A 27,744-nucleotide genomic window follows, 5' to 3' on the forward strand; every position below is an offset into this window, starting at 1 on the left:
CACAGATGATCAGTGTTGTAAGTTATAATGAAGTATCATTGCTTTTATATTATTTTAAACGATAAATCTAATGAGTGTGGAGGGTTGCCTTTATACAATAATACAGTGAAGGACTTCAGGGTAAAAAAAAATAGCATTTTTTTAATACTTTGATAGGAACAACAACAGACTTCTAATCCTGAGAAGAGTTTCTAGCTTTTGATTATTATATTCATTTTCTTTAATTGTAAATGTTGTAAATTGTAAATTGTTTTAATTGTAAATGCCAAGTTGATATTAATTTGTAGTTGTATTTACTCTTCTACTGGACAACATATCTTTATAACATTAAATGGGATCTAACTTCTTTCCAAGCTATATCTACATCTACCAACAGGACTGCATGTACACTTCATTGCTAGTGCTGTTGAATTTAGTTGTAGATGAATTGCTCATTTATCCCTTACTCCTCTTCCCACCTTTCTCATTCACACTCCAACATAAATTTTCCTCCATCATAAATGTTCTCTACATGTGTATAAATGCAAATGGCAAAATTGTTAGCTTTCCTTTTGGAGCTAAGTGCCCCCTTAGACCATCGTGCCATTTTCTCATTTGAAATTAGCTAGTTATCCTTTCAATTCCCTTCAAAATACAGCTGGAGTGCAAACTGAAAAATAGGTTCATAATTTGCATGCTGCATTCAGTTGAACATGCAATTGCAGAGCTATCCCATTCACATGCATTCTCCTCTCCCATCTCTACAGTAAAATTGAATTATTAGTATAATGGAATATAAAAGCAAGCTACTAGTAGAAAATACCACTTTGCATTAAAATTTGTAGGACTTGGAAAAAAAAATCCTAAATTTTAGTTAAATCCTCTTGAAATCTGAAAAGTTACACACCACTGAAAATAAATTAGCAAACTTGAAACAAGAAGGCATTAGCCTTTTGAGTTACAGTGTACTGAAATTAAATTTAAAGTTGAAAAGAGTTTGTGACTGCTTTGGAAAGCTCTGTATGTTCATCAACCAAATACTCATTTATTGTTACTTGTACATGGTGAAAATATATATTACAATGTTTAAATAGACTTATAGTTAATGATTTGAACTGCAAAACAAACTTAAATTGGAAGTAAATAAATGTGAAATGAAATTACTACTTTCAGCATCCAACTTTAGCTCAGTAATTGTGCATTGTCTACTCATCTACTTAATTTCCCAGTAAACGGCACCTTGTCTACAAAACTATGCATTACATGCTGTTACATTGGCTACTGATCATAGCTATATTTGTTTATTATTTGGTGACAATCTTGTATTGACACATGTCATTAAACTTGTAACACTGCATAATATTCTATACATTCTTTGGTTGACAGCAACTCCTTAAGATTGAAATAAACATAAGGTAATCTGCCTTCACAGTATGTTACATGAATCAGCTTAGATAAACGTTGAAATTGATTTGCAGCATTTGTGTAGTCCAACCATTTTGACTCGCTGTTAGTACCTGTTCTCATAAAATTAAAGTAAGGCACCAAGCCTGTTTTGAGTATAGTTGAATGATGCCAGATCTATCTTACTATAAAATACAAGAATGTTTAAGGCTTTGCCTTCCTCTTGTGATGGCTGCAGTAGTGCTGATGCTTTTTTTTTGAAAGTTTTTCTTTGTTCCTTAGAATGAAGTCACCCTGCTGAGAAATGAAGTGGCTCAGCTGAAGCAGCTACTTCTGGCTCATAAAGATTGCCCTGTAACAGCCATGCAGAAGAAATCTGGCTATCACAGTGAGTAATGTTCCATTACCCATATCCCCAGGCTATTGAAATGAAATACTGCTGAAATGAACTAAGTTGGCAGTAACAAGGAAGTGCAGTTGGCATTTAAAGTTAAATATTCACAGCTCCATTAGATTATCTTACTGCAGCTGCAATTGTGTGTCTGTGTATATAAAATAAGGTGTTCATGTGTGGTTTGTAAAGTTTGTCTGATATTCAGTTGGTCTTCCATAAAGTTGGATTAAAGTTGTTGGATTTAATTTTTGTCTGAAAATTTTCTCTGAACTATAGTTACCATTAATTTCACTGTTATTATCTTTTTAAAAATTTTGTTATCCATGTTCATTATAGGCGTGCTGATTAGTGAAGTTTTTGAAAAGTCCCAAGATTAATTGAGTGTTGACTGTTTTAGTAGACTTTTTTGATTAAACAGTGAGTAAATGTGGTGTGCTGAACTGATTCACCTAGATAACTACTAGAAGTCATACTAGGTCCAGAGGATTAGAATAAAATTTACACGTATTTCACTGTTAAAAGTCTTCACTGATTATACAACTGTTTGTGTAGCATTCCCCTCGTTATACTTAAAAATTAACATAGTGCTACCCATCTACTCTAGTTGTGGCTAAACAAGGTTGTATTAGGAAAAGAAGGAACCATTTACATCTTTGTGACACTTCGCAGGTTGAAATTAGACCTCACTCTCTCTGTTTAAGAGGTAAAAAAGCAAATTTGTGATCCAAATGATGCATGAGAGATATCTGCCTCCATATTGGCATATAAATTGTTATAATTGCTGAACTGTAATATTTGATCAGAATATCATATGATAGATTAAAATGCGACCACAAGGCATGAAACGTTCGTTCCCTATTGATGAATAATGGAGAGAGCTATTGTTTGCAGCAGATTACACTGATTGCAATGAATTACATTACTGTTGATTCCTGTTGGATGGACAGGAGAATAAAGTTTGGACTCTCAAATTATAGAAAAGAAATCTATCTTCTGTTCAACGTTGTGATCTGTACAGTTTTGATCAATATCACAAGGAGTATTGACTGCAAATTTTGATAAATTTAAAATTTGACCTTTTGAGAGAAAGCGGTGACTTACAGTGTACACGGATGTGTTTGTTCTTGCATCAGAAACAGAATCAATACACAATCAAATATTAGTCTAATATTGTTTAATTAATAAATTTGTGCAGATTATTATGGCAATATATATTTTCTTCTCAGGTCTGCCAATTAAACCACATTTTTACAGTTTGTAAGTGCAGTGATTTAATGGAGAAAGCTTTTTGACAGTAGTTATGCTATTGGGCAAGTGATCCAGATGCATAGATTAATAATCCAAAGAATATGAATTGAAATCCCACCATGACAGTTTGTAAATTAGAGTTCAATTTAAAATAAAAATAAATAAGTACGACTGTATGAAGCATAAACCCAGCTCATTCGTGTAACGTAAAAACTACCACACTCCCTCAGGTAATGAATCAGTACTCCATGCTGAACATGACCTGAACAAAGCATGGATGGTAACAAGTGCAAAAAATATACTTTGCGATTTGAAGACTTCAGTATCTGTTACCATTCATAGCTCAATGGTGTTGTCGCTAACTGAGCAGTTGGAGTCCGAAAGGACATATCTACCACGCTGGTCTTCCAACAGTTAGTGAAATAATCGACATATGGAAATAACCTTTTTGGCCTCATTCTCACCAATCTATCTGTTGTCTGTCCTGATGCACAATAGTATTGGTAGGCGTGACCACCATATAGTCCTTGTGTAGACAGAGTTCTGTATTCACACTGAGAATGTTGTTTGTTGCGTTACGTGGAAATTATGATCACACTAAATGGGATGGACTAAGAATAGTCCATCTCAACACATCCACGTGGCACTGTGGGCTATAAGCAACAAAACTGCATTACACTTAGTCTGTAACTACATAGCATGTCACATCCCTCACTGATCCATCACCATTATAGCAAGTGGCAAACAATTTAAATCTTTTATTTGAAATTGGAAAGTGATGATGGGTTTTGAGTCTTTGGAATTCCTTGCCACAGAGAGCTGTGGGGTAGAGTCCTTGCGTAAATTTAGGGCTGAGATAGATTCTCGATCATTGATGGGAATCAAGGGTTATGGAGAAAGGGCAGGAAAGATGACGTGAGGAATGTTGGATCAGCCATAATCTCATTGAATGTCAAGGCCTATTCCTGTTCCTGTTTCTTATGGTGTCTCTTATTAAAGAGTGAGATGTACAGAAGTGAGAGATTTATGGTTGGTTCAGAAGAGCAAGTTGTAGAATCAGTTTGGGTGGAGGTAGGAAATAGCAAAGGAAAGAAGTCACTTGTGAGAGTGGCTTATGCATCCTAACAGTAGGTAAACTAAGTCAGAGACACAAAAAAGGAGACTTACAAGAACGGTACTGTAATAATCATGTGAGAGTTTAGTCTTTGTATAGATTGGAAGAAAAAATTGGCAAAGATAGCCTGTTTGAGTTTATATGATTTTATAATTTTGAGTTTATTGAAAAAGGAAAAGAGACAAAAACCATCTATCATTAGGAAAATGTTAGAGTCTGTAATAAAGAGTGGCATAACAGAACATTTAAAAATACGTAATGGCTTAATGATGGGAAGTCATGTCTGACAAATTTTTTTGGATTCTTTGAGGAGGTGACATGCACTTAGATAAAAAGGAACCAGTGGATGTAATATATTTGGATTTCCAACAGGCATTCAATGAGGTCTGCACATAGGCTATTTAATATGATAGGAGCTAATACTGTTGCATTAGTATATTAGCATGAATAGAGGATTGGCTAACTAATTAGGTGACAAAGAGTTAGGATAAAATTGGAGGGTGGAGGATGGAGGATGGAGGATTTCCAGGGGCTCGTAACCTGGAACTAGTGGAGTGCCATTGGGATCAGTGCCGGGGCCGCAATTTATTTACAGCATATATTAGTGACTAGTTTGAGGGAAGTGAATGTGCCATCACCAATTTCGCAGATGATACAAAAATAGGCAGGAAGGCAAATAGTGGAGATGACACAAAGTGCTTGCTTAGCGATATAGACAGATGAGTAGGCACAAAGTTGACAAATGGACCATAATGTAAGACAATATGGTTATGCACTTTGACAGGAAGAAGAATGGACTATTATTTAAGTAGTTAGAATGTAGAAACAGGCCCTTCAGCCCACCATGCCTATGCTGACAAGCAAACACCTAAGTATTCTAATCCCAATTATCTGCACTTGATCCATAGCCTACTATGTCCTGGCATTTTAAGTACTAATCCAGATGCTTTTTAAATATTGTGCAAGTACTGCCTCTACTATCCTCTCAGGCATCTCATTTCATATAGTTTACAAAACGTTTTCTCAGATCTCCTCTAAACCACCTGTTTCATACCTTCAACTTGCGCTATTTGGTCTTAGACATGTCTGCTATGGGAGATTCTCATGATCTAGTCAATGTCTGTCATAATTTTGTATACCTCAGTGTCCTCCAAGGAAAACAAACCCAGCCTATCTATTCTGTCCTCATAACTGAGACTCTTCATCTCCGGCAACATCCTGGTGAGTTTCCACTGCACCCTCTCCAGTACAATCATGTTCTTTTGATAGTGTGGTGACCAGAATTCTCTCAGTTTTCCATCTGTGGCCTAACCAATGTTTTATAAAGTTGTAACAAGACTTCCTTGCTCCTATATTCTACTGTCTGGCTAATGAGGACAACCATCCCATGTGCCTTCTGCACCATCCTGTCTACCTGTGCTGACACTTAGTGATCTATGGATTTGTATATCAAGGTCCCTTTGTTCCTTAATATTCCCTCGAGACCTACCATTCATTGTGCATATTATTCCCTTATTAGACCTCGAAAATGCATCACCTCACACTTATCAGGATTAAATTTCATCTGCCATTGTTCTGCCCAATTTATTAGCTGATCAACAGCAGATTGTACTCTGAGACCATCCATCCACCAGCAGCAAAGTGGTTCAGTAGTTAGTACAATGCCAGGGGTTCAAGTTTGAGCCTACGCTCAAGCAATTGTCTGTGTGAAGTTTGCACGTCCTTCCTGTGTCTGCGTTTCGTCTGGGTACTCCAGTTTCATCCCACAGGTAGATTGACCATGCTAAATTGCCCACAGGTGTCCTGGGGTGTGTAGATTAGCTGGATTTCCACGGGGTATGCAGGGTTACAGGGATAGGGTAATGAGGGTGGATCTGGGTAGGATACTCTTCAGAGGATCAGTGTGGACTTGATGGGCTGAATGGTCTGCTTCCACACTGTAGGGATTCTATGATTCTCATTATCAACAACACCCCAATTTTTGTATCATCTGCAAATGTACTAATTTGAAACCTTCTACATTTACCATCTAAGTCAATAATGTACAAAACAGAAAGGTCCCAGCATCAATCCCTGTGGTACACTATTGGTCACAGATCTCCAGTTACAAAAACAACCCTTCACCATCATCCTTTGCCGCCTCCTCATTAATCTTCACATGCTGTAGATCCTCACCATCCCAACTAATATCCCTGGCTACAATGTCATACCATGAAGAAGGACTGCAAGAAAGCTCCAGCACAGAAGGGTTTGGGGGTTCTTGTGTATGAATCACATAAAGCTAGTGTATGCGTCCAGCAGATAATAAGAAAGGCAAGTGAAATCTTGTCCTTTATTTCATATGGAATGAAGTATAACATCAGCAAAGTCTTGCTAATTCTATACAAGGCCACCAGTCGGAATACTGTGAACAGTTTTGGGTTCCCTTATCTAAGGAAAGACATACTAGCATTGGAGACAGTCCAAAGAAGGCTCACTGTGTTGATCCCAGTTATGGAGGGATTATCTTATTAGGAAAGGTTGAGTAGTTTGAGCTTGTACTTACTGAAGTTTAGAAGAATGAGAGAAGAATGACCTCGTTGAAACAAAAAAATTCTTAGAGGACTTAATGTGGTAGATGTGGAGAGGTACTTCTTGCTTTTACGGGAGCCTAGGATCCGAAGGCATAACCTCAGGCCACAGGGTCATCCATTAAAGACAGAGATGAGGAGGATTTCTTCTGAGAGTAGTGAATCTGTGGATTTCCTTACCACAGAGAACAGTAGAGGCTGGTTTGTTAAGGATATTCATGGCTGAGATAGTCAGATTTACAAACATGAAGGGAATCAAGGGTACTGGGAACAAAGCAGGAAAATGGAATTGAGGATTATCAGATTAACTATGAGCTCATTGAAGGGCCTTCTTCTATGTCTACGGTTTTATGGTTCTTCAAAAACAAAAGCACAGGTTTAATTCCTGATTGTTCTTTTCACACTATCTGACCAGTATGACGTATGACGTATGACATATCTAGCAGAATTTGATCACATCTTTTTGTAATTCTGGCCAGTAAAATGTTTCAGTATTGTAGCTTGTTTTTTTTCTGAATAGTTAAGAACTCATCATTGGAATTTTGTGAGCCACTCATAAAATCTTGTTACAATACTCGGATGGAACTACCACCTCATTGCCTGCTCTCTATCCCTAATCAGCTGATATCTGAGGTGGTCTCAATTTCCTCCTTAATAATTTAAAAAAAAAATAACTTAGCTAGTAGTTCTTAATCAGTTTCTAAGTATGCTGTTTGGTGTAGCTATCTCAATTTAGAATCTATTTATTGCATTAATGGAGAAGATGGGCTAAACAGGTCAGCCTCTCTCCCTTTTTCCCCATTCTTTCTTATTTAAAATTCATTGTGTCTGATACTGAATTTTCACCTTGTCTCTCATTTTCATAGACAACTCCACTTCCTGCCCAATTCTACGGGCTTGACATTTAGTCACAACACAGTCCGGGAAAGAACTCAGGACGTTTCTCTTGTAATATAGAATATAGAACATAGAACAGTACAGCACAGTACAGGCCCTTCAGCCCACGATGTTGTGCAGACCTATTACCCTACTAAAATCAATCTACCCTGCATAAGTCACGTTTTGCTATCCTCCATGTGCCTATCCAAGAGTCGCTTAAAAGTCTCTAAAGTATCTGACTCCACTACCACTGCCGGCAGCTCATTCCACACACCCACCATTCGCTGTGTAAAGAACCATCTCCACTATACCTTCCTCCAATCACCTTAAAATTATGCCCCCTCATAATAGTCATTTCCACCCTGGGAAAAAGTCTCTGACTATCCACTCTATCTGTGCCTCTCATCATCTTGTACACCTCTATCAAGTCACCTCTCATCCTTCTTTGCTTCAATGAAAAAAGCCCTAGCTCCCTCAACCTTTCCCCATAAGACCTGCCCTCCAGTCCAGGCAGCATCCTTGGTAAATCTCCTGTGCACCCTCTCTAAAGCTTCCACATCTTTCCTATAATGAGGTGACCAGAACTGAACACGATATTCCAAGCGTGGTCTAACCAGAGTTTTATACAGCTGCAGCATAACCTTACGGCTCTTAAACTCAATTCCCCTGCTAATGAAAGCCAACACACCATACGCCTTCTTTACAACCCTATCAACTTAGGTAGCAACTTTGAGGGATCTATGGACGTGGACCCCAAGATCCCTCTGTTCCTCCACACTGCCAAGAATCCTGCCATTAACTCTATTCTGCATTCAAATTCGACCTTCCCAAATGAATCACTTCACACGCTTCTGGGTTGAATTCCATCTGCCACTTCTTTGCCCAGCTCTGCATCCTGTCAATGTCCCGTTGCAACCTACAACAGCCCTCCACGCTGTCCATAACCCCACCAACCTTCGTGTCATCGGCAAACTTACTAAACCACCCTTCCACTTCCTCATCCAAGTCATTTATAAAGATCACAAAGAGGAGAGGTCCCAGAACAGATCCCTGCGGAACACCACTGGTCACCGAGCTCCAGGCTGAATACTTCCCATCTACTACCACCCTCTGTCTTTTATTGGACAGCCAGTTTTGTATCCAGACAGCCAAATTTCCCCGAATCCCATGCCTCCTTACTTTCTGAATGAGCCGATCATATCTCATCTTTTATTTCTACTGGCTGTTCTACACCCTCAGTGAGGCCTTTTTTTTAACCAGACAGGTCATTCCGCAAGATGCAGTCAATTTTTGCTATCGGGATTTGCTGCCCTTCTTCAACTACAATTTCTCCATTGACTAAGTAACTCGTAAAACCTACTGTATATAATGGAACAAGTTTGTAACCTCCATGTATACCTCCAATTAATATTTTCTCCTTCATTTACCAGACTGGAAGACAAATTGTATTATTAGCTAGCTTCAATAACTTGCTCCAATGTCTTTCAAAATTTTAATTGGTTCATCTCCTTGATTTGAATTGGATTTGATTGATTTATTGTCATGTGTACCCAAGTACAGTGAAAAGCTTTGTTTACAAGCAGCACAGGCAGAACATAGTGAGCAAGGACATACAGATCATAAGGTGGAAAAAAAATTGAGGCAGAGAAAGCAAGAACTGCAGATGCTGGAGTCTAAGACAAAACAGTATGGAGCTGGAGAAACGCAGCAGGCCGGGCAGCATCAGAGGAGTGGGAAAGTTGACATTTTGGGTTGGGACCCTTCTTCAGAAATGGGGAGGTGGAAGGGAGATCAGAAATAAATAGAGACAGGATGGGTGGGGCTGGACAAGATAGGTGGAATGGTGATAAGTGAGTGCAGGTAGGGAGGGATGGCGATTTGTCAGTGGGAAGGATAGGGCAGATAGGTGGGAGAGGAGATGGACAGGTTGTGTCAGGTCATGGAGACGGGGATGAGAGGGAGGGTTGGACATGGGATGAGGCTGGGGGTGGGGAGATTTTAAAACTGCTGAATTCCATGTTTAGGCCATTGGGCTGTAGGCTCCCGAGACAGAATATGAGATGTTGCTGCTTCAGTTTGTGGGTGGTGTCATCGTGACACTGGAGGACGCCCAGGATGGACATGTCACATGTCACCCAGAGAGTGGGAGGGGGAATTAAATGATTGATGACCAGCAGGTGTTGTCGTTTGTCGCGAACAGAGCATAGATGCTCTACGAAACAGTCTCCGAGTCTATGCTTAATCTCATTGATGTAGAGGAGGCCACATCGGGATGGGTAATAAATGCTGACCTTGTCAGCAATGCCCCACTTGATGAATGAATAAAAACAAAAAAAAAATGGAGTCCATGGATGGAAGTTTGGCCAAACTTCCATGATGGTCTGGGCTGTGTACACAACTTTGTGTAGTTTCTTACAGTTCTGGGCAGAGCAGTTGCCATACCAGGCCATTATGCACCTGGACAGTATGCTTTCAATGGTGCATCTATAAAAGTTGGTGAGGATTGTTATGGACATGCCAAATCTCCTGAGCCATCTGAGGAAGAAGAGGCATTGTTGGCCATTGCATTTAGAGTAAGGTGTAAGGAAATACCTCTCCTTTTGAAATACAGGATGCAGATCCTGTAGCAGTCCGATTCTCTATCAATAAATACTAAATGTTGGATGATCAATTTAAGCATTTCATGCACCAGATCTCTCAGTTTAATTTTAGGCAAAGATTGAAAATACTCCACTGTTATGTCTCCTACTCTTAGAAAATTCTTAGCAGCATACAAAGCCATTTAACGTTCCACATGTGTTTTAAATAAAACTTAGATCTCTTGAATTCAAATCCCATCCAACAGTCCCCTATTTTGTGATCTCAGCTGATGATAATATGGACAAATCAGATCTCAAAATGATATCTTGCTTGATAGATCATGTATTTAATTTTTCCAGTTGGTTAACACGTCGGTTAGTCACCAAACCTATTGACACAAGTCTGTACGTATTCTTGAACAACAGAACATAAGTTCATTATTCAAAAATCATAGAGAGAGAGAGACAATTTGAAATATCTGAACGCAAAACATGTAAACAAAGTTTCAATCTGTTTCCCAACACTATCCGCTGCAGAGAATGTGACCCAGAGAAATATGACTGTTAACTCTTTAAATCTTTACTTAGTTTTTCTCCTAGTAGGAGAACCATTGCCCTCTGAGCAGAGAAGTAAACATTCTGTTTTGTGGTCAGAACTAAGCTAATTGCTTTAATGTGTTTACTTCATGTGTCATAAACTCAATCGTATCCACATTTTATCCATTAACAACAAGTGTTCTGGACTGCAGTCATATGCCTTATTAGAAATGATGTATTCAGGTCAATGAAAAATCTTCACAATTGACCAAGATTCATCTACCTCTATCTAAATTCAAATCCCAAAAAATGCAAAAACACTTTTACAAGCCTAAAATGCAGGGCATCAGGTCCAAGGGACCCATCATCATTTAGTCCAAATAGTTTCCCTGTAACGTTACCCTTGTGATCATTGTTGTTTTAAGGGCCCCACTCCCCTTACTCCGTTGGTTTTTCAGCTATTCCAAGGATTTCTTTTTTGTCTTCTACAATGATAATGTTTGTGTGATAAATGTGTCTTTAGCACCAAAGAACCCCAGGAAAACTGAAGTCAATGGAGGTCTGGGAATTTCTCCAGCAGCAAGTACAAAGGAAAATAGTTGTGATTTTTGGAGGACAGTCGGCTCGAATACAGGAAGTCTTTAGGTTAGATTCAGCCACCTCCAGATGCTTGATCAATTGCTGTCCACCCATTCATAAAGTCAGAAGTCAGGATGTTTTGTAATGATTGTACAATGTTCAGTTCCATTTGCAGTTCCTCAAGTATAGAAACAGTCTATGCTTCCATGCAGCAAAATCCATGCAACATTTAGGCTTGTGATAAATGGCAAGTAACATTTGCATCTCACAAATGCCAAGTAATTGCTATCTCCAACAAGAGGGTCGAACTGTCTTCCGTTGACTTTCAATGGCATTACCATTACTGAATACGTAGCCATGCCATCATTTGATGGTAATTGACTAGAGACTCAACTGGATCAGCCGCATAAATACCGTAGCTACTAGAGTACGAGATAGGCTAAGCACATCTTTCTCCAGTTTTTATCCCATTTCCTTTCATGCTCTTGCTGCATATATCTTTTCTTGAGACCCACCTCCTGCTCCTTCAACTCTATTCCCACAAAACTGCTGGCCATCAAACTTTCTTGCTTTGCTCCTATATAAGCTGTTGTGTTTGATGTTTTCCTGTCCACTAGTGCTGTCTCATTCTCCTTCAAATTAGCTGTCCTCAAAACTCTCTTTAAAATAAAACCAGCCTTTGACCCCTTCATCCTTGCAAACTACTGCTCTGTCTCCAATCTCCCGACCTTCTCCAGTGTCCTTGAACATGATGCCACCTTCTAAATCTCTGCCCATCTTTACCTACACTCCATCTTTTACTGCCACCAATCGGGTTTCTGTCTGTACACAGTACTGAAACTGCTGTTGTCAAAATCACAGATGGCATGCTATGTGACTGCCGCAAAAGCAAATTATCCCTCCTCATCCTTCTCATTCTGTCTACAACATTTGACATAACTGGCCACACAATTCCTCTCCACTGTTATTTACCTATGTGGGACTGCAGACATCCAGTTCCATTCTTATCTGTGAAATCCTAACTAGAATATTATCTGCAATGGCCTCTCTTCCTGGTCCTATACCCACTCCTCCAATTTCCCCAAACACTTTCCTTGGCTCCTACTTATTTCTCGCGCACATACTGCTCCTGATGTCATTATCAATAACCAATCAGTTTCCATGTGAATCTAAGCTTCATCTCACTCACTTCCACCTCTCTTAATCCCTGTACAATGGTGATGGACTGAGAGATGGGAATGCTGGCTGGAGCAATGGAGTGCACAGGGTGCTGGAGCAATGGAAAGTGAACACGAAGTTTTCTAGTCATCGTGATGTACGAGCAGTCAATCACTTGGTTTTGCAGCCAATTAAGTAGCCAATTAAAGGCCACTTCATGCTCTGAAGCATTTAGCTGAGATTAGGAGAGCCCACACCAGGTTGAAAAATTATCAGTTAAACCCCAACAGGATTGGGATTCAGGGGCCCTCCTTGATGGGTGCTCCGTAGCCAACAGGTATCAATTCTCCAGTGGCAATGGCTGCCCTTATATCAACGGCATTGCCAGTGCTCCACAATCACCTACCCTTCATCCTGCTCCCCAGATCCCTGCTCCTCCAACGTAATTTAACTGTTATCAAGGGCACTTCATGTTTGAGGAGCCTATTCTTTGGAACTGCAGCCTTGGCAATGGCCAACGGTAGTGATGAGGCTACTGAGCTGTCAGCCCTTTCAATGGGCCAGCAATTTGGGGGTTGGCTACCGTCATTAATTAGGCAACAACTGTAATTATGGCCTCCTAATTGGCCCCCTCAGGTAGCATGCCATCGCTGGTCCCATCACCCACTGAAACAGGGCCACTTCCTGGTTTTACCCACTGGTGGCAGGTCTCCCAAGTGAGCAGCAAAATTGAGAGCATAGTTTTTATTCCCTGGTTGCTGAATCCATCCCTGTCCATGGTGACTCTGAGACTGATCTGTTTATAACATTTATATTCTATTTGACCCTGAGCTAATTTCCCCAACTCTGGAGATCCTTCCCTAAATCTCTCCTACTTACTCCTCTTTCCCCCTTTAAGATGCTTCTTAAAATCTATCTCTTTGACTAAACATTTCGTCAACCATCTTCATACCACTTATTATGTCTCAGTCCCAAATATTTTTTGATAACACTGTTCATAACATGGCCAAACAAGTTGAGTAAAAACTTGTAAATCCTTCCAACACTTGCAAAACAATGTTGGAATTTCCAACATCCCCATCCGTAGCTCAGGATACAGTATGCACATAAAAGTGTATATTGCCACAACAATTCTGACTCTTTAGTGGGCCAGTCTGCTCAGTTAGCTAAACAACCAGCCAGGCTCAGATTATTGCCAACAGCACAGAGTGGATTTAGGACCTGTGGCTTTGCTACATTGGGTGGGGCACTCTTCAAGCAAATAATGTAGAAAGAGAATCGAAACTCCTGTGATGTGCTTCAGGAAATATGATGTTTCAGGCACAATATATGTAATTGACCAGAAACTGAACTGGACTAGCCATATAAGTACAGTGGCTACAAAAGCAGGTCAGAGACTAGGAATCCTGTAGCAAGTAACTCACCTCCTGTCACCCTTGAGCCTGTCCACCATCTACAAGGCATAAGTCAAAACTGCGTTGGAATCCTCCTCACTTACCTGGATGAGTGCAGCTATACAACACTCAAGAAACTTGACACCATCCAGGACAAAGCAGCCTGCTTGATTGGCACCATATCCACAAATGTCGACTTCCTCCACCACTGAGATACAGTAACAGCAGTGTGAACTATCTACAGAATGCATGGCAGAAATTCACCAAAGCTCCCTACACACCACCTTCCAAAACCATAACTATAACCACTTCCATCTTGAAAATAGGGATAGCAGATACATGGGAATACCATCACATGCAAGTTCCTCTCCGAGCCACTCACCATCCTGACTTGGAAATATACTGCCATTCCTTTACTGTGGTTGGGTCAAAATCCTGGAATTCCTTCCCGAACAGCATTTGGGTCCATTTACAGCACATGGCCCGCAACAGCTCAAAAAGCCAGCTCACCGTCACCTTCTCAAGGGCAATCAAGGATAGGCAATAAATGCTGCCCAGCTGGTGATACCCAAACCCATAAGTGAATAAAAACAATACATGCAAGTCATTGTTGAATGGTTCACCTTTGGACTTCTCAAAGCCTCACCTTATTTGCCATAAATATAAAGGGATATTCTCCATTTATATGGATGAATGCAACTGCAGCAGCATTCAAAAAGCTCTTAAAAATCAAGACAAAGTAGCCCATTCACTATCAGCATACCTTAGCTACTAAGTAGTCTACCTACAGGATGCAACTTGCCAAGGCTCCACCTCAATCTTTGACCTCCACATTCTAGAATAGCAAAAGCAACATGTGCATGGGAACGCCATCACCTCTGAGATTTTCATCAACAAATGCATCACAACTTCAACGTGTATATCATTGTTCCTCCGTGGCTTTCAGTCAAAATCCCGGAACTGGCTACCCACAACACTCGGTACTTCCACCATATGAATTGCAGCAGTCCAAGAGAAGGTTCAGAATCAATTTATCATGGGCAGTTAGATTTGCGCACAATTCGGGCTTTTCTAACAATGCCCATATCCCCTAAATTAATACAAAAATGAAATATAAATGACAGTTGCCAAGTTAATCAGCTTGAGTCAATCCCTACCTCTTGACCTTTAATATTCTAACCAGAATTTGAATTTCATTTCGCAGCTTGAAAGATAAGTGCAGAAATGTGGTATCTGTTGTCTGTAAGATTAATCTGATTTTATTTGGTTTAATTAATATTTATGGTGAACACACATGTCATGAAAAATTCAAAGCTAAAACTGGGCAAACAAAAAGTGCTTTTATTCCAATGACAGTTAATTCAAAAAGAACCAAAATGAGAAAATGGTCAATCTATCTAGATTTCATGCATAAATTTTATTAGGTCTGGAGCATAACTCCAAATCCTTTGATCTGCAATCATTTGAGTGCTTTGTGGATTTACACTGTAGCCTGAAGGTACATTATACAAGAAAACTGCAGACCTTTGCTATTGACAGTGATTGCTATGAAGATTAGTCAGTCATAGCTACAACCTGACAGCTCTGCATGTGTTTTCTTATTGATGCGGATAGTGCCATGTACTGGCATGCATACTGTGCATATATTTTTCCTTAAATCTAAACTCTGTCTTCCTGATGGGCAACATAATGTTCAGATTTAAACACCAATGACTGAAAGGTTAGAAATATATATATATTACACTTTTTTTTTAAAAAAATAACTTTAATTTTAAGGTATCTGCCAAACAGCAATGATGACAATGTAAAACCATAAAATATATGTAGAGAGACTGGATTTATCTGAGTTATGGGTTCATTATATGTTTATGCCTATGCATTGTGCTGTAATCACCTACAGTGTGAATAATATTATGTTCTAAATTATAAAACAAAACACATTAGGGTGCCTTACATTATTTTTTAACCATTGTAAATTCAAAATTTTAAAATTTTTTTGAATCCTTGATGTATTGCAAATCATTATCCAGGAGACATTTTTATTAATCTGCTTTTTGGCTTACATTAAGCATTTTGGTTTTCATGAAAATATTAATTTAGCATACAAGAGAAGCATGTCATTAGTTGAATTATGAGTCAGATATGATATAGGTTTTTAGTTTTAAATCTGGATCCAATTAATTCTCTACAACTGTAGAACAGCTGGTGGCATTTAGACTCTAAACAGTGCTTATTCTCCTGTGTGTGCATCATTAGAATTAGGTACAGTAATCATCCATCGCTGCAAGTAGTTGGCAGGTGAGCCTCAGATGAAGAAATCTAAGCTATAAATAAAAGCTTTTCAGTAATTTACTCATATACTGATTATACTCAGTTTTAAGATAATTTTCTTGTCAAAGCAAGCTTCCTTTAAGTTAAAAAATCAAATCATCTTTTCCCACTATCGTGCACCCATGTTCTGTTGAGAAGGTGGATAGTCCTAGTTTCTGACTTATCTACAATTTACTGTTAATGACCTAGTGCGATGCCACACGTGTATCTAGTCCACTAGGGAACCAATTGGGAACTGACTAAATGTTGCCTAATTTAATCAGGTAGATTCAGGTGACAGGCAACTGTTCTATTTAGTAAGTGAGCTTTACTACTCAGGTTACAAAGCTACTGTTGAGGCAACTTCTCTGAAATCTCTTCTGATAATGGCATTGTGTGCTGTGTGTTGTATCATATTAAGCACAGGAAACCTACTTTGGATTCCAATTCAAAGGATTTTTTTTCAGGATGACAGAAGAAGATGATATTTACTGTCAGATTTATAATACTGTTTCATTTTTCGCAAAGAATTAAATTGGAAGGATAATGTTGATCATGAGTTGTTGACTTAGAGCATAGGAATTATGTTACAATAAGACGGCAGTGGCCAAAACTTAAAAAGTATTAGGGCAGAACCTTCCAATGTGAAGTTAAAATATGATGTGGAGGTGCCAGTGTTGGACTGAGGTGGACAAAGTCAGAAGTCACACAACACCAGGTTATAGTCCAACAGGATGTAGGAGCAAATTACTGCAGATGGTGGCATCTGCTTACCTGATGAAGGAGCAGTGCTCCAAAGGCTTGTGATTTCAAACAAAACCTGTTGGACTATAACCTGGTTGAAGTATGTTGGCAAACATGTTAGATGGTGCAGTATCTGCCTTGGCCCAGATCCTGTGCTTCTCATATCTATGCAAGTGAGATTTTTTTGCACAATTAACTCAGCAAATTGCTTGGTGAGCAAGCCATAAGTTCTTATTGCTAGCAAGATCTTCTGGGTTCGAAGGGTCTGCCACAATATGTAAAGGCCAACGGCACATAATTTTAGGCATTGCAAGTCAGGAACTGTCCCTCAGACTGTGAGATTACTATAAAAATGGAAGAAATGCCAGATGATCGGCTCCCAGCTTCACCAGACATGCCCTACAAACTTTGCTGAATGTGGTCAAAGTAACAGTTGACATCCTGTTTCTGGTGAGTAAAATCAAGAAGCTATCACATCAAACCCATCCAGGCTGAGCACAGATAATTGCACAGGTCAGTGCTGTTGGACCCCACAAAAAGAAAGGCAGAAAAATTGTCAGTGATGTTCTGCAGTCCACAAAGGCAAGTGGCACCATGTTCTCTCTGCTACCTCACAGTTATACATCCGACAATTGGACTAACTTCTTCACTGCAAGCACATTTCGCCAATAATGATGGACTACAAGTCTCAAGATCGTGTGCATTCTCTCCACTCAAGGACTCAAAAACTCATCCTCTCAAACTTCATACCCCAGCACTTCCTACTCACCCAATGGGAACAATTCACTGCCTCTCTTTGTTGCACATGCTCACAAACTGCTGCTGCTCCCAACTCCCATCACACTCAATCCATCTCTTTTGGCGGAAATCGCACCCCATAACCAGGCCAAATGGGCTAATACTGGGTGCGGGGGTTTTAATGGTGCACATGGAGTTACTCAGTCCCTTTTAGGAAAGGGTCATTGAGTTGGCTGGAAAAATCCAGTACTGTTTCTGTGGTGATTGGGAGACAGTAACCCCTAAGTAACATTTGGTGCTCACCAGAGAAGAACGGATAACAATGCTAACATACTCCACTGTGTATGTTTCTCTCTGTCATCACTAATAAATTATTTCTTCTCTCCTCTGCAGGCACCCAGTGGTACCAACTAGGAAGAGATTGCAGCGTGAGCCCCCAACGCACAGGCCTCTCTGAAACCTTGATAAGCACTAACAGAGCATTCACTTGCACCCTGCACCATCTCAGAGGCAATCAGCTGGGTAGATAATCGATCTAGATTAACTCAGTGACGCAATCTGTTGAGCATGCCGCTGACTCATGTCCACAGCTGGTGATGGAGAAAAGCCTCTGAGGCACTCGGAGAGCAGCCAGAGACCAGGCACCTGCTGAGTCCCAGGCAGATGTGTCCCTGTGCTCCGTTATGAACTGACATGGTGACCCTGCAGAGAAAACCATAGGAGTATCAGGCAGCTATACTACAGGCCATCAGTGGTCTAGAAAGAAAGTTGGAATCCATTTGTGCAACTGTGGTGGTGCCTCCATATGAATGCTTGGCTGCCACATAGGAAAAAGTCCCTGCCAACTTGGGGACCCAGGTCCAGCAGTATGCCCAGTGGCTACCAGAAATACGCAGAGACCTGCACCACATTGCTTTACCTATGGGTGCTCAGCATCCGTAGCAAGTCACGAGGAGGTTGAGGGATATTGACTTCACTCCAGGTGTTTTCCTCTGAAGGAAACATGGTGGTGCCATCAGGCACTGACATGAAGGTGATGATAGGCCTCCAACATTTCTGTCTCAGGACACTCCAAAGATGACCTTCCCCTGCACCTCCTTTTGCCTGTGACTCCAATGCCTCTATCAGTGTAAACCTCCAGACCAAAATCCTGTTGGGGAGAAGGTCAAAAGCCTTCACCTGATGAAGGGACAGCGCTTTGAAAGCCTGCGTTTTCAAATAAACCTGTTGGGCTACAACCTGGTGCCGTGGTACTTTTGACCTTGTCCACCCCAGTCCAACGCCGGCGCCTCCACATTACACTATTGGGGAGAGACAGTGGAATCTGTGATTCTTGTACATATTTCATGAGGAGAAGATTTGTCCTGTTTCCTCCTCCTGAAGAGAATGCTGTAAACCTTTTAAGGATATGATATGGCAGTGGCATTGGAGAAAAAGGATGCTGAAATAACAGGCCATTGTTATTTAAGTACTGTCACAGAGGATGCTAGACATAACAAGACTCCAGTGAAGCCTCAGCAGTCTGAAGCATTGAAAGTAATGGAGAAACACTCAGAATGAGAATTCTTAGAGTGAGTAATAACTTGGCAGGCATTGAGGAAATGCAATCCTGATATGACTCCTTATGACTTTGGCACAAGGGCCATTTTAGAACAAAGATCCAGGAGGGCAATGAAATGCAAGTGCTCAATGTACTACAGCTATTTTATCACCAATACTGGGGTAGAACAAGGTTTGTATGGACATTTTAGCTTACAAAGATGTTAGGACATAAGTTTCACATTTGAAAGAAGGAGTGAACTTTTTTGTGCATTTGGTGATGAATAATAAAACAAGTAAATATATTACCAATAGGGACAGTGTACACCAGGCAGAGGGCTGTCAGTCACCTATGCAAATGAAATTAGACCTATCAAATATGAAGTGACCACCCAGCTCAGACATGCTCGAAGTGGGTGGCTAGAAAATTCTGCATGGCTTGTTCAGAAGATTGCCTGGTTTTCTACTCTTTGTCACTTCTTGCATTTCTGATTCTCAGAATCTTCACCTTTCTCTTCAGAGGATTCCTCTCTCTCCTGCATCTCCTCTACATCCAGCCCATCCCCATTTCTTTGACTACTCAGATTGTAGAGGGCACACTACATGACTATGTTGTAGGATACCGTGTTTGGGTTGTACTGCAAGGAAGCCCCTGCCCATTTAGGGATTGGGACTTCATCTTCAGGAGGTATATGGTCTGTCCACAATGACCCTGGTAGAAGCATGGCCTGCTTTGCTGTGCAGAAGCCTGAAGATTTCTTAGAGCTTTTGTGAGCTAGCTTTGAAGGGGGTACCCACTCACCAACCAGCTTCTATGTTCCTAGGGCCTTACAAAGAGATGATACATGTGAGTGCTCCAGTATATGTGAGCTGTGGCAACTTCCTGAATATCTAGTGCAGACCTGGAAAATGTGCTGCTATGATCACAAATGGGCTGAAATTTAGGGGAAAAGAACAAAACAATGCTGGTAAGAGAGAGGACGCTGTCAAAGCTTTATTGGCACGATCGTTTGCGGCCTGCATCTGCAGAAGGCCAGCAGTAGATGGCAATCCTGATCTCCTTGTTTCATGACTGGCGTCGTCTTGTGGAAAAGAGAAGAAAAGTGGGCTGTGGTGCCTATTGCATCAGTGATATCTTGCATGCGCTTGCAATTAGAAGACTGCAAAATGCCACCAAGGTGTCCAGTTACACCCTGAAACAACCTGCTTGCTAAAAAAATTATGGGCAGCAGTGTCCTTGAAAGCTACTGCAGTGGGATTGCCACTGAGTCCTTGTTAACACACAACCTCATCCAGCAGCTGTCATAGTGCAACATAATGACTTGGGACATCCTTGATTATCATCTACATTTGGACATCAATTATTTGCAGAGAGCTGCATTGAAATCTGTACGTATGGTTCTGTGCCAGAGTGCTCTCCTTACTGGATCATTTTCCTGCTGCTTCTCCCTCTGGGTGCAGTGTGGCAGCCATTGGTGACTGTTGTTCATGATGGCCTGAAGTAGACATTCCCTTTGTCATCTTTGTCTGTTTCTTCAGATTAGCAGCAGTGGTGGAAACAGCTGCATTGACTTTGGTCATTCTTTCCTAAAATGAAGCAATTTGGGTGAGAGGTGTAAGAGATTGCATATGTGTAATTAAAGGCAATCCTGAGTGCAAGCGCCAATCTGACTGAAGGTGAATGCTATTTTTTAGAGAGGGTAGTATGTATGTCACCCAAGAAATGGTGTAACATACTGATAGAGTTCAAAATAATTTATCCTTCCCTCCTGTAAGATAGCCCGACAAAGTATCCATGTTGCTGTGGAATTAGGCAGCTGCCAGGAGACCCCTTTCCAATTCCATTTCTTCAACACCACCTTTGTCTACCTCTGTGCTCATGTCCTAGCAGAGTTCATGTTGTGGGTGAGAATATGGCAACTGTACTGCATTGACCTGCTATCTCATTCCCAAATGAATAAGACTTTGTGCCTTATTCATTTGGGAAGATGAAGTTGTGATAGAGAGCATCTTGTTGATCTCCGAGATCACACCATGCCAGTCAGTGTATTACTTCAAGTGTATTTCAGAATGCTGTGCATTGACAGATGTTGACGTGCAGATTAATTTTATATTGAAGGCAGATGACTAGTATTGCTGAATCAGTTCAGTCACATTGACTTCAGTAGACCCATACAAGGCTGGTGCTGGTACTAGCTTCCACTGTCTTGTGGCGGGGAGGGAGGTGGAAGTAACTTACCCCAACCTTTCAGGAGGAGCTATTTTGTATATTGCGAATTGTGTACTTAATAAGATGCAAATACAAAATAATCGAAGTATTTCTAAAGGGAAAGTTGTGTTTAGGTAACTTTTTTGGAGTTTTTTTTGAAGAGGCAGCAGACTAAATGAAAATAATGCTGCTGTTGTATGGATTTCCAGAAGGCATTCGATACAGTGCCCGCAACAGGCTTGTGAGGAATGTTATAGATCAAGGTATAAAAGGGACAATAGCAACATGGATACAAAATTGGCTGAATGATAGGAAACAGAGCGTGATGGTCAATGGATTTTTTTTTAGGCTGGAGGAAGGTTTATTCACCAGGGATCAGTATTGGGATTTTTGCTTTTCCTGATAAGTTTTAATGACTTGGTGTACAAGGGACAATTTCCAAGTTTGCTGAGAACCCAAAACTTGAAAGGATGGTAAACTGTGAGGAGGACAGCATGGACCTCCAAAAGGGCATTGACAAGTTGGTAGAGAAGATGGATAGGTGGTAGAAACATAGATGGTTGGAGCAGGAGGAGGCCATTCGGCCTTTCAAGCCTGCTCTCGCATTCATCACGATCATGGATGATTATCCAACTCAGTAACCTAATCCTGCTTTCTCCCCATAACCTTTGACCCCATATGCCCTAAGGGCTATATCTAGCTGCCTCTTGAATACAATGAAGTACAATGCAGAGAAGTGTGACATAATGAATTTTGCTTGAAAGAACATTGAAACACAATACAAAATACGGGGTACAAGTCTAAAGATGTGCAGGAGAGAGAAACCAAGTGTACATGCGCACAGATTATCAAAGGTGGAGAGAGCAGTTATTAAAGTGTACAGTGTCCTTGGCTTAATTGAAAAGGACATAGAGGATATGACCAAGGAGATAATGTTGAGCTTAAGAGATTTGTTAGACCTCACCTGGAGTATAATGTACATTTGTGGGCACCAACACATTGTAGGAAAAATGTGAAAGTATTGAAGAGAGTGCAGAAGCAATGTACAAGAATGGTTCCAGGAATGAGAAGCTTCAGTTATAAGGATAGTTTGAAGAAGTTAGGACTATTTTTCTTGGAAAGAAGAAGGCTGAGAGAAGATTTTATTGAGACATCCAAAATCATTAGCAGGCTGGACAAAGTAGACAAGGAAAAGCCGTTCCCATTCATAAAAGAACAAGAATGAGAAGCATAGGTTTAAAGTGATGCACAAAAAAAACAAGTGTGGTGTGAGAAAAGACTTTTTCAACAGCGAGAATTTAGGGTATGGATTGCTGTGCTTGGAAATGTAGTGGAGGTAGGCTCAGTTGAGGCATTCAAGAGAGCATTGGATGATTATTTAGATAGAAATTATGTGCAAGGGTATGGGAGAAAACAGGAGATTCATACCAGGTAATGATGCTTGTTTAAAGAGTCAGTGCAGACCTCCATCTATACTGCAATGGTTCTTTGATTCTGTGATCATGCTTTGCCATTATTCTTGCCAGTTCAGGGAGTGGAAAATCACACCCTTAGTCCTAAATAAATGCTGAAATACTTCTCTTATTGATTATTCAAATATTTAATTATGTGTCTATTTTTATATTTAAGTTTTGGGTACAAGAAAATGTTACTTACACAGATTATTTCTCAAGCATTAAGTACAAGTTGTCATGGTTGCACTGAATGCCACAAATAATCTGTTTCCACATTGTTTTAAGTTATTGTAAACATGAAATTTTGTCAACCAAAGTAAAAGTGTAAAATTTCAGGTTTTTAAATTAGCAATCTCTATTTAGAATCCCTCGATATAATGAATGTTGCAGAAGTGCAGGACAGTGTAAACTACTGTCAGTTTTAATATACATAGTTCTTTCTTACATTTCTACACAACTAAGTGTCTGTTTTGTTTTTCATCAGATGTAGAAAAGGATGAGAATTCTATAGACAGCCCGCTACCCAGCAGCCCCCAAACCCAAGTCATCCAACACAGTTCTATCAGCACTTCAAATGGTATAAGTTCAACGGCAATGGCAGAGGCTGTTGCTACTTCTGTTCTCACCCAGATGGCAGACCAGAGTTCAGAGATAAACCTACCCGTCCAGTCTCATGTTACCATTGCTCCTTCGTCTCAGTCTCAATCTTCAGCAAGTTGATCGGATAATATTTGCATCACATAAATCAACAGATATTGTCTCAACGGTGACTGTAAAATGGAAATTTGAGAACTGGGAGGACAGATCTCCAAAAACAACTTCTATACTCCAAGTTTAGTGCTTTTATTAGTTGTATTTCAGATGTGGCTACAGCAGTGTAAACAAAGTGAACACTTAACTTCAGCCTTGAAAACAGATATTTTAGTCATTGTTCTTTGATCCACAATGCATTTCTATTTTCTACACTCAAGTAACATTTAAGTATCTTTTTCTGTCTGTCTTTATGGCTGTGCAGTAGGGGACAAAAGGTTTTTGTGAACAATGTTAATTACTTTTTAAGGTGACTCTCCTGAAACTGTGAAGAAAGTATCAAACTTAATATTAATAGGAAAGCTCAACGTGGACTATCTTGACCTGTAATCCTGTTCACCTGGTCATGAACTGCTATCCAGAGGTCCAAGATAAACCCAGCCTCCAATCCATGACATGCAAACTTAACATTGGAAAAGTGACATTTCCAGTGCTTCTTTTCAAACAAATGTTTTTAATTTAAAACTGCTAACAAATATGTTAAGTAATTCAACAAAACTAATTACCCATCTAAATGAGAAATTAATAAATTTTTGGACCCTGAGCTGGCCATGAGGGGGCCTTTGTTGACAGATATAGGAAGCATTTATCCCTTTGCCTTTTCTAATTTGCACATTGTGATGGGAATGAAAGATTGAAAGAATGTTCATGATTGTTAGTAATTTTGTTTAATTAGACTTCTGTTTTGTCATTTTTAATAAGGTGTAGTCAGTCTATTTCGTTTTTTATCTTTAGTCTGAAAAGCTCAGCAACTTTGTTGGGTGTCATGATGAATGATGCATATTTCAGTGGTCTATTATTTAGACCAACAGTTCTGTGAATGTTGCCTTTAAATATCACACTGACCTTTGGTGGAATCCTATTTAAATGATTGTGTATACAGATAATGAATATTGATGATTAACATTCCATGTGCCGTTTGATTGTATATTATCTTTCTTCTCATCAAAACTTCTGTGAAATATTTGATTTTACTAAATGTGCCATCAACACTGCAGTGACTTCTTGGTCAAACTCGGATATAATTTGAAATTGGAGAAGCAGAAAAGAACTACTAGAATTTTATGCATTGACATTGACAACATCTGTATGAAAAAGGAAGAAAGATATATTTGGACAACGGAATATCAGTAGTTCAAAGTTGTCTTCACGTGTGTAAATAAAACTATAGTTACATCACATTGAGCTGCCACAAAGGAGCTGCTTTTAGCAAAAATAACAGGACATGGAATGTAATTTCTCCAGTACAGCTGACAGGTCTTCTAGTTTATAATTGTGTAATTTGTCAAATTAGACTGTAGGAACCGAGACAGGATGTTTGATAGAAGCTTCTTGGGACCTTTGAAGAAACTTCTCAACATATAGTGGTAGATTAATATCTCGTGATGGATATCAGTTACACTATTCAACAGAATCAATTTCATAATCCTTGTTTTACAGACTGTATCTGTAGACAAAAATTGTATCTTTAACTTCCTGATTGCAAGCTTCCATTTCTACAGAGGTAGCTTGAGGTGTAATCTTCCTCTTTGTGCAATTTGCATGAGTAAGTTCTCTGAGAGAATAAATAATTTATCAAAGAAAAACATGTCAATAAACTTTTTAAATGCGTAAAAGAACAACATTTTTATTTAACAATGCGAGCGGTATTTGAAGTGGAATTATTGTGTACTTCCTTTTAATGCTAGTGCTGCCATCTGCCAAAACCTACTTGTATAGCAGAATTTACTTTTCCAGGCTCTGAAATTCAAGCTTTATTGTCTTGTTGGATTACAAGTTAATGATGCAAAGATTGCAGCACTTAAAGTGGCATTGACTCTCTTCTTAGCTTTCTAAAAGCTAATGTTGAATTTGATTCCAAAATAAAAAAGTCCCATGTTTAAAAACTTCTCAATTAATTTATTTTTCCCTCTTATTTACATAGGATATCCATAACTGCAATAATAAATTGAATTTAAAATCACCCATAAGAGGTTGTTGGTTGAAAAGTAACTCTTTGCAATTTAAATCATTTGAATTACTAAACCAGCAAGCAACATAATGCATACTAATGTAAATCCAGCGTAAATTTAAGTAAATAATTTAAATGTTTAATCCTATTGAAACTATTATTTTCATTTTATGTTCAATAGATTTCATTTTTCATCAATTTATAATTATCTAACCTGCCTTCTTAACAAGGTGACTATAGCAAATCACTGTAAATTTTCAGAGGTTTGTGTTTGATTGGGAGTTTAAATAATATTTTAAGTTAAGATATTAGTTACATTAATATGCCATTAGTTAAATGTTTCTTTAAACTAAAACCAAAGGAATCAAAAGTGATGACATGAAAATTGTGGCTGTGTGAGGATGGCACAGGGCAGCAGGTATGATATACTGTTACATCTGTAGGCAGAGGTAGCTGCAAGCAACAGCAGCAAAAAAATTAAAGAATATGGCAGAAGTAAAACTCCCAGAGCACTTCAATGAATTAAAAGTTGTATTTTTAAGCAGGTGGGCTGAAAAGAAATGTAATTGTGTTCTTTGAAGTATTTTTACCCCATTATATTGCTTCTGTTGTTCTCTGTTTTCATGTTTTCAGTTCTGTACAGCTGTTAATATACACAACCATGTGAGCCTTCTCAAATGTTTTCCATTATCCAATTGCGTTATCCATTATCCAACTGTCGAGCTTGGTTCTACTCTTGCCTACCAAATTATAGTCAGAGTGTCTCCAGAAATGGCTTCCCATCGCACCTTTTTCTCTACATATTCTCTACGTCTATTGGTTTCATCATACATAGATTTAGAGCTAACTTCCACATCAATGCTAATAATGGCCACTTTTACCTCCGCATTACCTCCCTCAGTCTGTCCAATATTTATGTCATATCAGATGATATATCTAATACCTCGTCTTGAATGAGTTGCAATTATCTCCAGCTAAGTATTGGTGAGATTCAAGCTGTCAGTTCTAACCATGCCGTGAACTTCATTCCAATGCTTTCCTTGTCTCGAGATGAACAAAGCTATTCGCAATGCGGTATCCTATTCAATTATGAGCTGAGTTTGCATCAAGGCCATGAAATTCCGAAACCGTAATATCGCTGTTAGTTCCATGCCTCAGCCTATGTGCTGCTGATACGCTCATGCAAGCTTTTATCACCCACACAGCATTGTTCAGCTCAATGTTGATTTTATTTGATAATGTTTCTATGATGTGCTTTTGGTCATTTGTACTGTTAAACATGTTATATTAATGTAAATAATTTGTTTTGTCATCTCCAGTATTGATTGTTTAGATGACGTTCTAACAGCCTCATGACTTCCACCTTGCAGAAATTTTGGTACCACTATCATTTGTTGTTCACTGAGCTGCAAGGCCCAAAAAAGTCCTTTCACATGCCTCTTATTTAAAATGTTCAGTCTTGTTTTTAATTCCTTTCAGGTCCTCATTGAAGTTCACATTCCTTATCCTTTACATCAACAATACACCCTATCCAAAAGTTAAATTTCTAAATTGGAGTAAGGCCAATTTAGACAGTATGAGGCAAGAACTTTCAAAAGTCAATTGGGAGAGGCTTTTTGCAGGGACTGTTGGAAAGTGGGAGGCCTTCAAAAACGAGATGATGAAAGTCCAAGGCACTATGTTCCTGTTAGTGTGAAGAGCAAGGCTGGTAGGTGTAGGGAGTGCTGGATGACTAGAGAAATTCAGGCTCTTGTCAAGAAAAGGAAGGAGACAATGTCAGATATAGACCGTTGGGATTGAGTGAATCCCTAGAGGATGATAAGGGCAGTATGAGTATACTCGGGAAATCAGGAGGGCAAAAAGAGACATGAGATAGATTTGGCGCATAGGATTAAGGAGAATCCAAAGAGATTTTACAAATATGTTCAGGACAAAGAGTAAGTAGGGAGAGAATAGGGCCACTTAAAGATCAATACGTTTGTGTGGTGATAGCTGAGGTATAAAACAAGTATTTCATGTCAGTATTTACTATGGAGACGGATATAGAAGCTAGAGAACTTGCAGAAATAGTGATATCTTGAAAAATGTCCATATTATAGAGGAGGTTGTGTTGAACATCTTAAAATGCATAAAGGTGGATAATCCCTGGGATCT

At 39.5% G+C, this 27,744-nt stretch overlaps 1 protein-coding gene across 8 annotated transcripts in view; it reads left to right on the top strand.

Moving 5' to 3' along the window:
• atf2 (activating transcription factor 2) overlaps positions 1-25,255 on the top strand; it is a 139,896-nt gene extending 114,641 nt beyond the window's left edge. For 7 of the 8 annotated variants that reach the window (XM_020529188.2, XM_020529326.2, XM_048598752.1 and 4 more), the window contains 2 exons: positions 1,666-1,771; positions 23,314-25,255. In XM_020529188.2, the coding sequence (XP_020384777.1) occupies positions 1,666-1,771; positions 23,314-23,549 (342 nt within the window). In that variant the 3' untranslated portion in view covers positions 23,550-25,255. Of the gene's footprint in view, positions 1-1,665; positions 1,780-23,313 lie in introns of those variants that run through there. The other variant, XM_048598751.1, reaches the window with a different exon arrangement.
• Positions 25,256-27,744: the final 2,489 nt, after the last annotated feature.

The sequence above is a fragment of the Rhincodon typus genome, chromosome 7 (genome assembly GCF_021869965.1).
Source record: "Rhincodon typus isolate 14 chromosome 7, sRhiTyp1.1, whole genome shotgun sequence".
Lineage (NCBI taxonomy): Eukaryota > Metazoa > Chordata > Chondrichthyes > Orectolobiformes > Rhincodontidae > Rhincodon > Rhincodon typus.